Source organism: Erpetoichthys calabaricus, chromosome 8, assembly GCF_900747795.2.
Source record: "Erpetoichthys calabaricus chromosome 8, fErpCal1.3, whole genome shotgun sequence".
Lineage (NCBI taxonomy): Eukaryota > Metazoa > Chordata > Cladistia > Polypteriformes > Polypteridae > Erpetoichthys > Erpetoichthys calabaricus.
Window position 1 is genome coordinate 67,229,783 of NC_041401.2, and position 15,061 is coordinate 67,244,843.

At 39.2% G+C, this 15,061-nt stretch overlaps 1 protein-coding gene across 3 annotated transcripts in view; it reads left to right on the forward strand.

Annotated features, from left to right (window-relative positions):
• Positions 1–15,061, forward strand: part of rap1gap2a (RAP1 GTPase activating protein 2a) — a 451,901-nt gene that overhangs the window by 49,526 nt on the left and 387,314 nt on the right. The window contains exon 1 of one of the 3 annotated variants that reach the window (XM_028806694.2): positions 5,676–5,805. The exons of the other annotated variants lie outside the window; for them this stretch is intronic. Coding sequence (XP_028662527.1) covers positions 5,756–5,805 — 50 coding nt within the window. The 5' untranslated portion in view covers positions 5,676–5,755. Of the gene's footprint in view, positions 1–5,675; positions 5,806–15,061 lie in introns of those variants that run through there. 3 annotated transcript variants of the gene reach the window in all.

Sequence of the window (15,061 nt, forward strand, 5' to 3'; positions counted from 1 at the left end):
AGATGAAACCAGCAGATAGTATTTGGGACCTGGCCGGATAGAGTGTATGCCTGCTGGGTAGACCAGTGAAGATCCTGGCCTAAGCCTTGGCTGAAGTTTTGAAGCCTCACCTTTTCTACTTTGGAGGAAACTCCAATCACAGCAGATACCAGAGGATCAAAATAACAAAAAAAAAAATCAAAGCATGCAGCACAAAGAGGGTTTTAAATAAACAAATACTTCCTAATACCATTGTTATGTGCACCTTGAGCTATGTATCAGATAGGCTTTGTGTATTCTCTCTTTTATTGTTATTTTCAAATTTTTATTTTTCATATTTTTTATGTAACTTCTTCAGTTTGTTTATGATTTAACATCTATGAACTGTCTCTTTAGATGTTCTGATGTTTCTGGGTGTTCCATGGGTGGAACCCCAGTAGGTGGGTTGCCATGACATCACTGATGCTGGGTCCCCCTCTTCTGTCTATGTAATTCAGTCAGAAAGAAAAGGCCTGCAGTGATGCATTGAGATTGTAAGAAATTGTTTGCAAGTATTACTTTTGTTTGATTTTTGCTCTGTTTATTGGAATTCTGCTTTGAATCATGTATTGGGACTTGTTTGCTTTGGATTACCTTTCATGGAAATCTTCATTTTTATAATGATTAAACATTGCATTTTGATTAGAAGCCAGAGGTTTATAGTAACCTTCTCCCTTGAAGTGTGTTTTGATATATTTCTTGGACTTTCTTTGTATTTTGAACTTTCTGCGTCAATTCTCCATTTTTGGGATGTGCTTAGGCCAAAGCCTGAAATTAGTAGTTGGAGACTGGCTGTTTTAGGGTGAGCCTCTTCTGGGCAGGTTAGTGAAGGTCCTGGCCTATTTTGTACATCTTTTGGAGGCTTCATACCCCTTTTTCACCATGTTTGGAACTCCTTTATACAACACCTTATAAATGAAGAAAAACAAACCAAAAAGAACATTGAGGTAAAACTAAAGAACACAAAATAAATTCTTTGAAAATGAAAAAGAGTCCTAAAATGTCTCACATCACATCATCTCATCTAAGTTTATTTTCTGCTTTTCCTAGGACTTCCCTGTCCCCAGCTACAGATACCAACTCTTTCTGGGCTATTTATAGTTCCTAAGGCAACCAAGAGATATAATTCCTCCAGCGTTGCCTGGGTGTGCAACAGGGTCTCCACCCAGTGTGATGTGCCTGGAGCAACTCTAGGGAGATGCTCCTGGGGTAATTTTTACAACACGCTCAACCACCTCAACTAGCTTTTATCTTCTGGATACATTAGAACAATTTAGATGAGAACAGGCAATTCAGCCCAACAAAGTCCTATCCACTTAATTCTTCTAAAATAACATCAAGTCAAGTTTTCAAAGTCCCTAAAGTCTTATGGTCTACCACACTACCACACTTATTCTATGGTTCTTTGTGTACAGAAAAACTTCTTAATGTCTGTGAAAAATGTATACATAACAAGTTTCCAACTGTGTCCCGGTGTTCTTGATGAACTCTGGTTCTTGTGTCTGAGCCAATTCTGCTCCCATCTAAAAATATCACCCTGAACTCCAACGTCTTTTAGTTTGGAAGAGTAGTGACTCTACTCTGAACCTCTCCTAAATTGCTGCGCTTCTCACCCTCTTATGGAATGTCAACCCAACCACCCTGTGAAGAAAGCTTACTTCTGCTGTTTGTCTTTGCAGTCACATTTTACTCACAGCTCATGACCATAAGTGAGGGCAGGGATGTAGATTGACTGGTCAACCAAGAGATTTCTCTTTAGATTCAACTCCTGCTTCACCCCCATGTACTGGTACATCACCTGCAGAACACCTGCCCCTGCTCCAATCTGGCTGTCAATATTATGTTTTTCCATCACTAGTGAACAAGAACCCAAGATACCTGAACTTCTCCACTAAGAGCAGTTGCAATTCATTCATTTCTGAGAAAGAACCATGACCTCAGACAGAGCTCACCACCTGTAAGACAAGGGTGAGGATTGGGTGTGATTCCACTTTAATGGTGGGCACAGGCAGGAAAAACCTAGACAGACTAGACCTCAAAGTCCTAAAATGTAAGTCCTGAAAATACAAAGGCTAAAAATAAAAGACGTTTTCATGCTAGGATGAGTGCCCCGTTTCAGTCAGTAGACTAATTGGGGACTGGGAGTTCCAAACTCAGCTTTTACAAACCTTCACAGCTTTTGTTTTCAATTTTGCCCTTAGAGTGTTCCTTGTCATGGGCCTGGCTCTTCATCTATTTAGAGAACTTGTGTCCAAAGATTGACAGCAGTTTTGATTATCAGAAAGGTTGCTTAAACTAAGCCGCACAAAGATAATCATTAAAAACAGTCATTTTTATCACTCAAAAGCACAGTTCCAAAAATGCTTCCATAATTGCCCACTAGAGGGGGAAAACACTGTCAAAATACCCCATTTAGAAACCCAGAGGACCAAGACAAAGCTTGATATAATAAAAGGTTTATTTTCACCAAAATGGATATTCAAGCACAAAGCTCCAAATAACACAAGGAGATGCCTAAAGAAGCAAGGCAGACACAGCAGACAAAGTCCCAATTACAGAATCCAAAAGCAGTGTTCGAAAACAGAGCAGAGGTTAAAAAAAATCAAATAACACAGTCACAATACAAAAATCCAGAAATCAAAGTCAAGATGGAGCAGAGGTTCCAAAAATCAGAAAGCACAGCTCCAAAACAGAATCTAAGAGGTGAAGTCAAAGGCAGAGTGCAGGGTCAAAAATCCAGAAAACAAAAAGCAAAGCAATAATACAGTAACTCACCAAAACACTCCCCACTCCAGTGAGTTCAATGAACTGCCAGGAACAATGGGAGGCCCTTCCTTAAATAGGATGGAGGGGCGGTGATTGGCAGGTGACCCGCCCCTTGGGAAACCACTCACAAAACACAAGGGATATAACCAAGGACAAATGAACACAAAGACAAATGTATATAATATACAAAATAAAACTTAATACAAATAAATGGCATTAAAATAACATGAAACAAACAAGAAACACAACCAGCCAGGGTGAATATGCTGGCTGAACCATGACAACTGTGACAGAAACTTTCTGTTCTACAGAAGAAGTATTCTTTAGACTCAATATAGCTACTTTTATTGGTGATCAGAGATAAAAAGTGCATAGCTGAAAAATGAACTTCCATAAGGAAAAAACCTTTTACTACATATGTGGTCTGTGGACTGCCCTTCCTTTCGAGCTGATATGTATCCCACAGCCAATGCTGTTGGGACATTGGGACAGACTTCTCCAGCCATTATTTTTTATCTCTTTCTTTTATATTGCCTGTAACAGTAATTAGATCCCTAACATATATCTCATGCTATAGTAAGTAACTAAGTAAGTAAGTAAAATTTATTTATAAAGCTCCTTTCACAGACATGACATCACATTTGCTGTACAACAGTAAAACAGATAAAAGTGCCATGCAAGCATAACAAAACAAGTAAAATAAAAAAGAGCAAATAAAATAACAGGAACAAAGTAAAAATAAAGTAGAAGTCCATGCAGAGACTACTCCCCTGTGTTCAAAAGCCTGCTTAAACAAAAATATCTTAAGCTGCTTACTAAAAGATTCACCTGTTTCAGCCGTGCGCAGCGCTAGCAGAAGACCATTCCAAAGCCTTGGCGCAATGGCCTGAAAAGCACAATCCCTACATCGGTTTAACTGGGCATGAAGGATGACTAAGACGCCCTGTTGCCCAGACCTAATTTCCCAGAAGGTTGAATGATGCTGCTGGAGGCTAGTGATATACTCAGGGGTTTGTTCGCAGAGAGCACTATTGGTAAGCACCAAAATTTTAAAGTGAATTCTATAATAAACGGGAAGCCAGTGCAATTCATACAAGATGGCAGTAATATGTGCCATCTGACTAGATAGAGTTAAAAACCTAGCAGCTGCATTTTGGGCTAACTGTAGCCGAGAAAGAGAGGATTTATTCAGACCAGTATACAATATACAGGGCATTAGAGTAGTCAAGACGCGAGGAGATAAAAGCATGTACAAGCGTGTCCAATTCTGGTCTTGAGAATTCGGTCCTCCATTTAGAAAGGTTTCTTAAAAGAAAGAAACAAGAGCTGCTAATAGACTTTACATGTGAATCTAGGCTTAAAGACTGATCAAAATAACCCCTAGATTACATAAATTTGACTTTGCAACTGGAGCAACAGAGGCCATCTTAAGACTAATCTCAGAGTGAAGGCTAGGGGGAGCAACAATTAGAACCTCAGTCTCAGTCTTTCCTGAGTTCAACTGCAAGTAGTTAATACAAAGCCAATTATTAATCTGTGACTAGCAGTTAACTCAATTTCATTGGGTTTAAATGAGATATAAAGCTGAAGTTATAATTCATATTATGTGATATCATCTCCTGTTGAATTCTACTCTGTACTTATAATTATATTGTATTGAGGATTTTTGTATTCTGTTCTGTGTATTGGGTTGTATTTACCCCCTTTTTGTTTTGATACCCACTGCACACCCAACCTACCAAGAAAAGGGTCTCTCTTTGAACTGCCTTTCCCAAGGTTTCTTCCATTTTTTGGGGAGTTTTTCCTTGCCTACTTAGAGAGTCAAGGCTGGGGGGCTGTCAAGAGGCAGGGTCTGTTAAAGCCCATTGCGGCACTTCTTGTGTGATTTTGGGCTATCCATCCATCCATCCATTTTCCAACCCGCTGAATACGAACACAGGGTCATGGGGGTCTGCTGGAGCCAATCCCAGCCAACACAGGGCACAAGGCAGGAATCAATCCTGGGCAGATTTTGGGCTATACAAAAATAAATTGTATTGTATTGTATTGTATATCATCTGCATAAAGGTGATATGAGATGCACTTAAAATAATTTATAATCTGAGACAAAGAAAGGATGCATAAGGAAACAGTACCAGTTCAAGAACTGAACCCTTTGTCCCTCCACAAGTCAGAGGAGCAGTAACCGATGTAAAGTCCGCAAGACTAACCGAGAAACTCCTATTAGTTAGATATGAGGAAAACCAGTCCAATACAGAACCAGGGACCCCCACAGACTGTTCTAACCTATTAATTAAAATCTGATGGTCCACTGTGTCAAAGTCTATAGTCTAGACCAGTTATTTTTTTTAATATTAACAGAAACACTCAGATTTAGTAAAACCATGTTAAAATGTAAAATTAAAAAATATCTGCATTTTCAGTGGCTGTGAAATGTGTTCTAAAAGCTACCAAAGCACCAGTGATGTAGTGACCTTTATGAAACATGCAATATTTGTAATGTTATGTATGGCACATTGAGTGTACTAGTGGAAGTATGCCAAATAAAAATAAATTCAACTGACAATGTCCTGTTGATGGTATTGAATGATATAGCCTTCAGGCTTGGGGGTCACATTAGGTTTACTGTGATGCCTCCCTTGAGCTTCACCCCTCCCTCTGTGTTTTTAATAGGCTGACTGTTGTTGTTTTTTTTTTTTTTAATAAGCATAAAGCATCAGAAGATTAATACAGCTGGACACTTAATTGCATTCTATCAATGTGGATTTTAGTTCTCACCTCAGGAAGAAACAGCTGTTTTTTCCTGTTTTTCTTAGCTACTCCCCCCTCCCCACTTCTCCCTCTCACATACACTCTCTCTCTCTCTCTCTCTCTCTCTTTCCGTCTCTCTTCGACTCTCATTCTCTGCGCATCTCTCCTCTCCTCTTTGTGAAATTGCATCTCTAATGCTCCAGACAGCCAGTTGTGGAAAATGTTTGCTCCAAGCATGCAAGCCTGCAAAGGATCTGCCAAGGATAACAGGCAAGATTTCCAATATATGTATACTTGTTAAATATTCATGCATGTCTGTCATCTTGTCTTTTATTCTCATGCTCATCCTAATGAAATGCTGGGGCTTTGCTTTGTCATGCACTTTGGGTTTATCTGCTGTTTACCTCTAACTGTTTATATACAAAACAATTTTATGACATAAAAGAAAGCCATGAAGTGTGTGTTTGAAAAGGGATTGGTCTGTGCACAACACCAGTCTTTGATCAAAAATGTGACAGGAAACTCATCAGTTAGAATCTTTGTTTTATATTTGTACATGTAATCAATGTACACAGACTTAAATCTTATTCTATCAGTGATGTTATACATGAACACATTTTGCAAATCTGTTGCATTGCATAGTAAATAGTAAACTGAACAGAACAACAGGTACAGAATGCAAGGCACTTGTACAATACATGGACATGCAAGTGAAGGAGTAATTAACTTATTGATTGACTTTAAGACATTTGAACTCTTGCACTGAAGAATATGCTTATTTTATTGTAAATGAATGACAGCCCGGCAAGACCTGCTGGCAATGCACCGAATCAACAGAAGTGAACAAATCAATAAAAGAAAAAGCCTTTCGTTGTCAATATGCTGGCATGCCTCTTTCTCTTGACTACTTGAAGTCATATTTGCTCTTCCACCACAGTGAGCATGAGCCCAAATCTGTAAACGATGAGCTCGCTGAAAAAAGGAAGGAAATTTGTGCAGGCTGCGTACTTCCCAAATCCACTTTTTTAGCGCGCATTCTCATGACTTTCAGCCGTGAGTGATTTAAAGTGAAGCTGGTAGTCAGGGTGAGAAAAGCAGCAGATAAATTGAGGTTCATGAAAGCTGCAGGGAGGATTTGACAGTTTTTATAACGCTATAAATCTGTATTTATAGGTGTGCGTGTGGGTGTACTGATGAGAGAGCATCTGCGTGCTGTCCTAACACTAATCAGAAAAGTCTTGAAGGACATGACCCTGCTGTCTTTAAAGGCCTCTGTTTACCAGACAGTGATTATTTTACACTGAATGTTGCTGGGTTTGGGGGTTACGTCCAGGAAAAGGAATGTGAGGCAATGCAACTAGGGCTTAACACTAATCAAGTTTTCACTTAATGAAGCACTCATTAGATATTTAATTCAGATTGTGAAACATGATTTTGAAATAACTATACACACACCTTTTATTGTAGGTTTTGGCAAATATAATGAGGAAGGTCTATCAGCAGATTTCGAAATGTTGCTTTTAGAGACAGTGCTGTCTCTGATGAGACACCAGTGAAAGTTCAAATCAATGACTGCTGCTCCAATTTGAAGGCTTACAAATGAAGACTTTTTTTCCAGCATGAGCTGTAAGATGTATACTTTAGTACATTAATACTTAAATGGTTTCAAGGATTTTGTTTATGAAACTGGTTTGGCAGAAGGCATTCTAGTAAATGATCAAGGCTACACACACACACTCCTGATCCAGCAGTACCAGCTACATGGGAGGGTTTGAACTGGGATAACAACAGGATTGATAAATATCCTTTACAGTTTAAGCAAAAGAGGATTAAGAGGTGACATGATTGAAGTGTTTAAAATTATGAAGGGAATTACTATAGTCTGCGGTGGGTTGGCACCCTGCCTGGGATTGGTTCCTGCCTTGTGCCCTGTGTTGGCTGGGATTGGCTCCAGCAGACCCCCGTGACCCTGTGTTCGGATTCAGCGGGTTGGAAAATGGATGGATGGATGGATGGAATTACTACAGTGGATCAAGACTGTTATTTTAAAATGAGTTCATCAAGAACACGGGGACACAGTTGGAAACTTGTTAAGGGTAAATTTTGCACAAACATTAGGATATTTTTCTTTACACAAAGAACGATAGACACTTGGAATAAGCTACCAAGTATTGTGGTAGACAGTAAGACGTTGGGGACTTTCAAAACTTGACTTGATATGTTTTGGAAGAAATATGTAGATAGGACTGGCGAGCTTTCTTGGGCTGAATGGTCTGTTCTCGTCTAGAGTGTTCTAATGTTCTAATGTTCTAATATCCATCCATCCCTGGCCATTCCAGTTGAAGTTGGGGCAGCTGCCTATCCCAGTAGCGCTGGGTGCAATCCAACAGATAAACGTGTTTGGGGCATTAGGGTATACTCACTCACAAATATAGCCAAACGTTTTAGGAAAAACGTGCAATTTCTGATTAAGCTAACCTGCATGTTTTTAGAATGTGGTAGGAAACAGGAGTACTTAGAGAAAATGCTTGCCAACATATAGCAAAGACAGCAAACAAACTTGATGAAAGACTAATCAGTACATTCATTGAACCAGGAATATTGTGGTCTAATCGGCAAAAAAAAAGAAGAAGGAGTGGTAGAAGAACACTTGGATAAGTCAAAGGCTAGAAATCTTTGGGATGTTGTAGAAAACCAGAAATTGCTCCTTAACAACACATCATTGCATCATAGTTGCCCAAAATGGTGACAACCATGCAAAAAACAAGATAGTGTCACATGACAAATGTAAAATACTAAACAATCAAAAATAAAGAAATTATAGAAAATGAAGCTAGAAAATTCATAATGTCAGAAATTCAAAAAAGTAATATTTGAAGTTAAAAAAACTAATAAAAACCAGTATCTCTACATCCAATTCATGACAATCATTACCATCAGCAGTTGTTGTCAGGTCCCCACAGGCATTCCTTGTGATGGTTTTTGATGAGAATCTTTGGAACAAAACACGGCAACCTCCATGAGAAATGCTGAGTTGCACTGCAATGCTATCGACAACTTATCAACTGTGTGTCTCTTCAGGTCATACCTTTACTGGATGTCCACTTTGATCATCAGTTTCAAGAGATTCTCTTCCTTCTCGGAACCACTGGTGTTATACAAACACAACATTGTGGCTCAGTACATAGCCACTGAATGTCTGTTGTAATATCTGAATTGTTTCCAGTGCTGATTTATAAATAAGCTAGGAAAATGTGATGTTGACTTATTGTTCAAAAGTGGACATTTTTAGTTTGTGTCATTGAACAACTTCCGTGTATCTGCAAGTGACCAAGTGCTTGGCACTATAGATGGAACAGTTATAGCATTACAGTAATCCCTCGCTATATCGCGCTTCGCCTTTCGCGGCTTCACTCTATCGCGGATTTTATATGTAAGCATATTTAAATATATATCGCGGATTTTTTGCTGGTTCGCAGATTTCTGCGGACAATGGGTCTTTTAATTTCTGGTACATGCTTCCTCAGTTGGTTTGCCCAGTTGATTTCATACAAGGGACGCTATTGGCAGATGGCTGAGAAGCTACCCAACTTACTTTTCTCTCTCTCTCTCTTGCGCTGAGTTTCTCTGATCCTGACGTAGGGGGATTGAGCAGGGGGGCTGTTCGCACAACTAGACGATACGGACACTCGTCTAAAAATGCTGAAAGATTATCTTCACGTTGCTACCTTCTGTGCAGCTGCTTCGTGAAGCAACATGCTGCACGGTGCTTCGCATACTTAAAAGCTCGAAGGGCACGTATTGATTTTTGATAGTTTGTTTTTCTCTCTATCTCTCTCTTTCTCTGCTCCTGACGGAGGGGGTGTGAGCTGCTGCCTTCAACAGCTTTGTGCCGCGGTGCTTCGCATACTTAAAAGCCAAACAGCCCTATTGATTTGTTTGCTTTTCTCTCTGTTTCTGACAGTCACTGCTCCTGATGCGCACTCCTTTGAAGAGGAAGATATGTTTGCATTCTTTTAATTGTGAGACGGAACTGTCATCTCTGTCTTGTCATGGAGCACAGTTTAAACTTTTGAAAAAGACAAATGTTTGTTTGCAGTGTTTGAATGACGTTCCTGTCTCTCTACAACCTCCTGTGTTTCTGCGCAAATCTGTGACCCAAGCATGACAATATAAAAATAACCATATAAACATATGGTTTCTACTTCGCGGATTTTCTTATTTCGCGGGTGGCTCTGGAACGCAACCCCCGCGATAGAGGAGGGATTACTGTACATTTAAAATGCATGTGCCAATGGCTCCCACTACTATAGCACCACAGACTAACCAGTCTTAAAATGTATTGACTCGGCCTCCTATATTTGTTTTGTGTTCATTCAAGTAGATCAGTCATTTACCATTATCAGCCTTTTCTTTATAATTATTACCATAAACATGTTATGATTTGAAAGTTAATTTGCACATTGATTGCATTTTTTAACTGCTATCTGTGGTTTTGGGCTAGCACAGTTGATAGTGTTACCACTTCATGGATCCAGCATCCATGCATTCAAACCCTATTGTTCATGTTGAGTATGCGTAGGTTTTCCTCCCATATTCCCCAAAAATTAGGGTTTAACTGCAGCATGTTCTGTTTGGTTATACGAGTGTGTAAGTGGATCCTGTGATAGGCTGGAGCCCTGTCTAGCACTGTTTCTTTCCTTGTACCCAGTGCTGTTGAGTTAGGCCCCAGACTCACTGTGACTCTAAATTTGAAAGGGCGGATTTGACAGTAATATGTTTTCTGTGCTTTTCATTCTCTATACTATCACACATTTTCAGTATTTTGCTTTATCTCCTATAGCTTGAGCTACATTTTGATGGCATTTCTTCCCATTGTAGGGTGAACTCAAAGAGATCACAAACAAGAATGAATGAATGAATGAATGAGTGAATGAATATTCTTCTTCTTTCTGAGTGGTGGCGGAGTGGTGGCTGTGAGGATAGGGATCTGCACCTAGTAATCGGAAAGTTGCCTGTTCAAATCCCGTAAAATGCCAAAGTGACTCTACTTCATTGCGCCCTCAGCAAGGCCCTTAACTTGCAATTTCTCCATCCTGGATATGACGTTAATCTGCATCCAGCCTCTCCAACCTGCTGGGAAAACCCTGGGGGTGGCACTTCAGCTACCATAAAAAAAGCTCATACTGTTCCATTCCATCTGAACTAGTGTAGCACTGAGGTGTCACCCATTGCATGGCTGCACTCGGGTCTTAATCTGGGATCCTGAGTTGATTTGTCATGTGGTGAGCTGTATCAGCGCGTGCTCCTAACCTCTCTCTCTCTCTCTCCTTCTTTCAGCTGTTCCTATTAGGGGTTGCCACAGTTTGATTAGTCTCTGGAGGAAGGGGAGTTATAGTGCCTGCTTCTTTTAATTCCAACTAACTACTTAACTATGTGTCAGCATATGGATAATGTCCTTTCATCAGTATTTCTGAATCCTTTTTTTGTTATGTCCCTTTCAGAAATTCTTGATGAGTGTGTATTTTGCATTTCTCAGAAAACCAATTCAAATATTTTAAGTAATATGGTGGATTAGACTCTCTTTCTGTAGCTTCTTTTACAAGCATCCGCTTTTGAAATCCACTTAATCTAATTCAGGGTCGCAGGGCTAGGCTAGAAGTAAAGTCCTCACTAACCTTTATTACCTGGATTTTATCTGGTTTTTCTCAGTACTCCGATTCTGCTGAAGTCAAGTTGGGTAAGTATGTCTCTGGCTTCAAGTGATAATTGCCAATGTAAGAAGGAAAAGGGCCACAAGACAGTGGAAACACAGTGAGACAGAGCAGTCAACAACAGCATCCGTAGTCTTTGCAAATGAGCACATCTTCTATCAGCGCTCTTGACAAAAAGCCTATTGATGTAGCTACTGGTAACAATAACATCAGTGTTGATGAACGGCCAGATTTTTCATCAAAGGAGAAAATGCAGAACTTTGTTTTACAGAATGGATGGCTAATTGTTAAAGGCAAAAAGCCAGGCACAATCAATTTTGATGAACACAAACCAAAGTTATAGACACATTTTTACTTGAATAATAGTCTGCAACAAAGTTGGGGTATTTTTTGCAAAATTTTAGGTGGTCTTCATAGATCTGATGTTGCTGAATTCAATTCTGGCAACAAAATTGTTCCATCACATTTAGATTTTGAAAGATGAATGTTTAAAATGAAAAAAACACTTTTAATCTTAAAGAAAAAAAACATATCTTTAAAATTCATTATTTAAATTTAAAAAAATTTGTCACCATTTCCTCATATCCTCTGAAGGTGTTCTTCAGAGTGAAATATGTGCTAACACAGAATCTCTCTCCATGTTCATCAGAGACCGCTCCCATGTTCTTCAAGGAAAAAAATCCAAATGAGAGTATAGGAAATGGATTTTTAAAGACATGTCTCACCCAAGTACTATGTAGGAAGAGGAAGGCTCCTCAGCAAGTTTCTCATTGTTTTCCACCTTTGTACTTTCAAGAAATTGTGGCACACCCTTTTTTAAATAAATAGAGTGTGTATTCTTCTGCTGTTTTACTTATATATTACCTGGTCAAGTCAATAAATGGGTCAACCTGACCTTCCATTTTTCTATAAAAAATATTTGAACAACAACTCTATCTCTTCTACACAGAAAAAAAACATCTTACTAACATTCCAAATATTAATTCTTGCCTATTTTAAAGGAATAAGAAGAAGAGAGAAAAACAAACTGGTGGAGAGCACAAAATGTGTTGCAAATACTTGATTTGGGGTTGTTTCCACTTCAAATAACCTTAAAAATGAAGAAGACTTCCATTTTTCATCTCAAAATGTGCTTCAAATAATATTCTGAGCATGAAAAATACCCATGCTGTAATGCAAACAGAACTTATTTTTCAAAAAATCATCACTTTTTTGGAAAGGGTGTTTTTTCACTGATATCTTGCAGAAACAGTTTGTGGTTGAGAAATTCTAATATCAGAATTGGATTCAGTACACCTAAATCTATAAAATACTCCAGTTTTGTTGGTATGGGAGAATTGTGGTTCAGACCAATACAGTGGCAACCCCCAACGGGAGCAGACGAAAGAAGAAGAAGAAGAAGATGTTGTGACTATTAGGCATATCTCCTCATATATAGTGGATATCCTAAATGTAGTATGGTTTTCACTTGGTGGTGTCGGGTGACATGTGCGCCAACTTGTGTTCTCTTTTTTCCATTTTATTGATATAGTTTAGAAGAGCTGCACAAATTCTTTTTCATAAAGTTTATATTTTTGACCCTCTTTCATTATGTCATGTGTAAATGGCTCTCTAGCTTTCACCCTGTTTGCTGTGTGTGCCTTGCAAATTATATAATTATTTAGCTGAAATCTCTATGTGGTCCCCACAACAATACCACAATACTACAACTTCAACCACTGGTCTTAGGACTTAGCCTCCTCTGGTAGCTGCTGTCTACCCACAATGCACTCTTAAAAATGCAGGTGCCAAAGTGCTTCTTGAGAAAAATGCCATAGAGGACCATTTTTGGTTCCCATGGTTCCCAAAAGAACCATCCACATGAAGGTTCTAGAAAGAACCTTTAAATTCATTACAGAGTCGATACATAAACATTAGTAGATTATAGCAGATTTATAAAATTCAAATGGGCCTATGAATCGTGGACTTCAAGTTTTCTTCATCTGTTGTATCCCGCTAGGTCGTCTACTACAAGTTAAAGATTTCTGTATTTCATGTATTTTCATTGTATTAAGAACCTTTTCAAAGCCCAAATAACCAATTTTATATGCAAAGACCCATTCCCAGAATAAAATGGTTATTTTTTAAGAAATGGTTTCTGTGAGGAACCACACAACCCACTAAAGAGCCATAAAGTGCCTTAAAAGACCCATTATTTTTAGCGGTGTGGCATGTACTGTCCATCTACTCCTTATTCACCAGTATGGTATGCTTTCTCTTTGTTTGACTCTTTTCTGGGTGTTTCCTTATCCCTTACCCTTACCAATCTCTTCCCAGCATGCTGGAATATGTGCATATTGTGAGAGGCCCCAGCAGAGAAAGTCACAACACTGTGCCAGGCTTTAGGACAGTCACAAAGTGAACAGGTGTCCTCTATTGGGATGTGCTCGCCCTTCCTTCCATAGATGTCTCACCTAAACACAGAGCTGTCATCCATTAAATAAAAAAAGGCAGTTTTTTTTAATTTAATTTAATTTGACATCAACCTTCACATTCACAAAACAAATATATATATATATATATTATAATATATACAGTAATCCCTCACTATATCGCGCTTCGCCTTTCGCGGCTTCACTCCATCGCAGATTTTATATGTAAGCATATTTAAATATATATCGCGGATTTTTTGCTGGTTCGCGGATTTCTGCGGACAATGGATCTTTTAATTTCTTGTACATGCTTCCTCAGTTGGTTTGCCCAGTTGATTTCATACAAGGGACGCTATTAGCAGATGGCTGAGAAGCTACCCAACTTACTTTTCTCCCTCTCTTGCGCTGAGTTTCTCTGATCCTGACGTAGGGGGATTGAGCAGAGGGGCTGTTCGCAAACCTAGACGATACGGACGCTCGTCTAAAAATGCTGAAAGATTATCTTCACGTAGCTACCTTCCGTGCAAGCTGCTTCCTGAAGCGACATGCTGCACGGTGCTTCGCATACTTAAAAGCTCAAAGGGCACGTATTGATTTTTCAGTTTGTTTTTATCTGTCTCTCTCTCTCTCTCTCTCTCTCTCTCTCTCTGCTCCTGACAGAGGGGGTGTGAGCTGCCACCTTCAACAGCTTTGTGCCGCGGTGCTTCGCATACTTAAAAGCCAAACAGCCCTATTGATTTGTTTGCTTTTGTCTCTCTCTCTCTCTCTGACATGCTCTGCTCCTGACTCGCACTCCTTTGAAGAGGAAGATATGTTTGCATTCTTTTAATTGTGAGACGGAACTGTCATCTCTGTCTTGTCATGGAGCACAGTTTAAACTTTTGAAAAAGAGACAAATGTTTGTTTGCAGTGTTTGAATAACGTTCCTGTCTCTCTACAACCTCCTGTGTTTCTGCGCAAATCTGTGACCCAAGCATGACAATATAAAAATAACCATATAAACATATGGTTTCTACTTCGCGGATTTTCTTATTTCGCGGGTGGCTCTGGAACGCAACCCCCGCGATGGAGGAGGGATTACTGTATATTATTATATATATATAATAATATAATAGTCATATGGACAAGTTCTAACATTTAGGTATATTAATGCATTACTTTTGTGAATAAATCAAGTTGAGCTGAAAGAAGAGATGGGGATTCGGAGGACACCTCGTTTAATGTTATGGTTAAAAAGAAAAGGAAAGCTAGGAAGTATAAAATAATCATCATGTCTGAAGTGAAGATAGCTTCATTACATTCTGGGGAAGGGATAAGGTCCATCCTCTTCAGAAGGTGGGCTGACAATGAGTGGCAGCTTCCTGTCAGGTGACTGGCTTTATAGCAAAAGAAGTGGAAGGG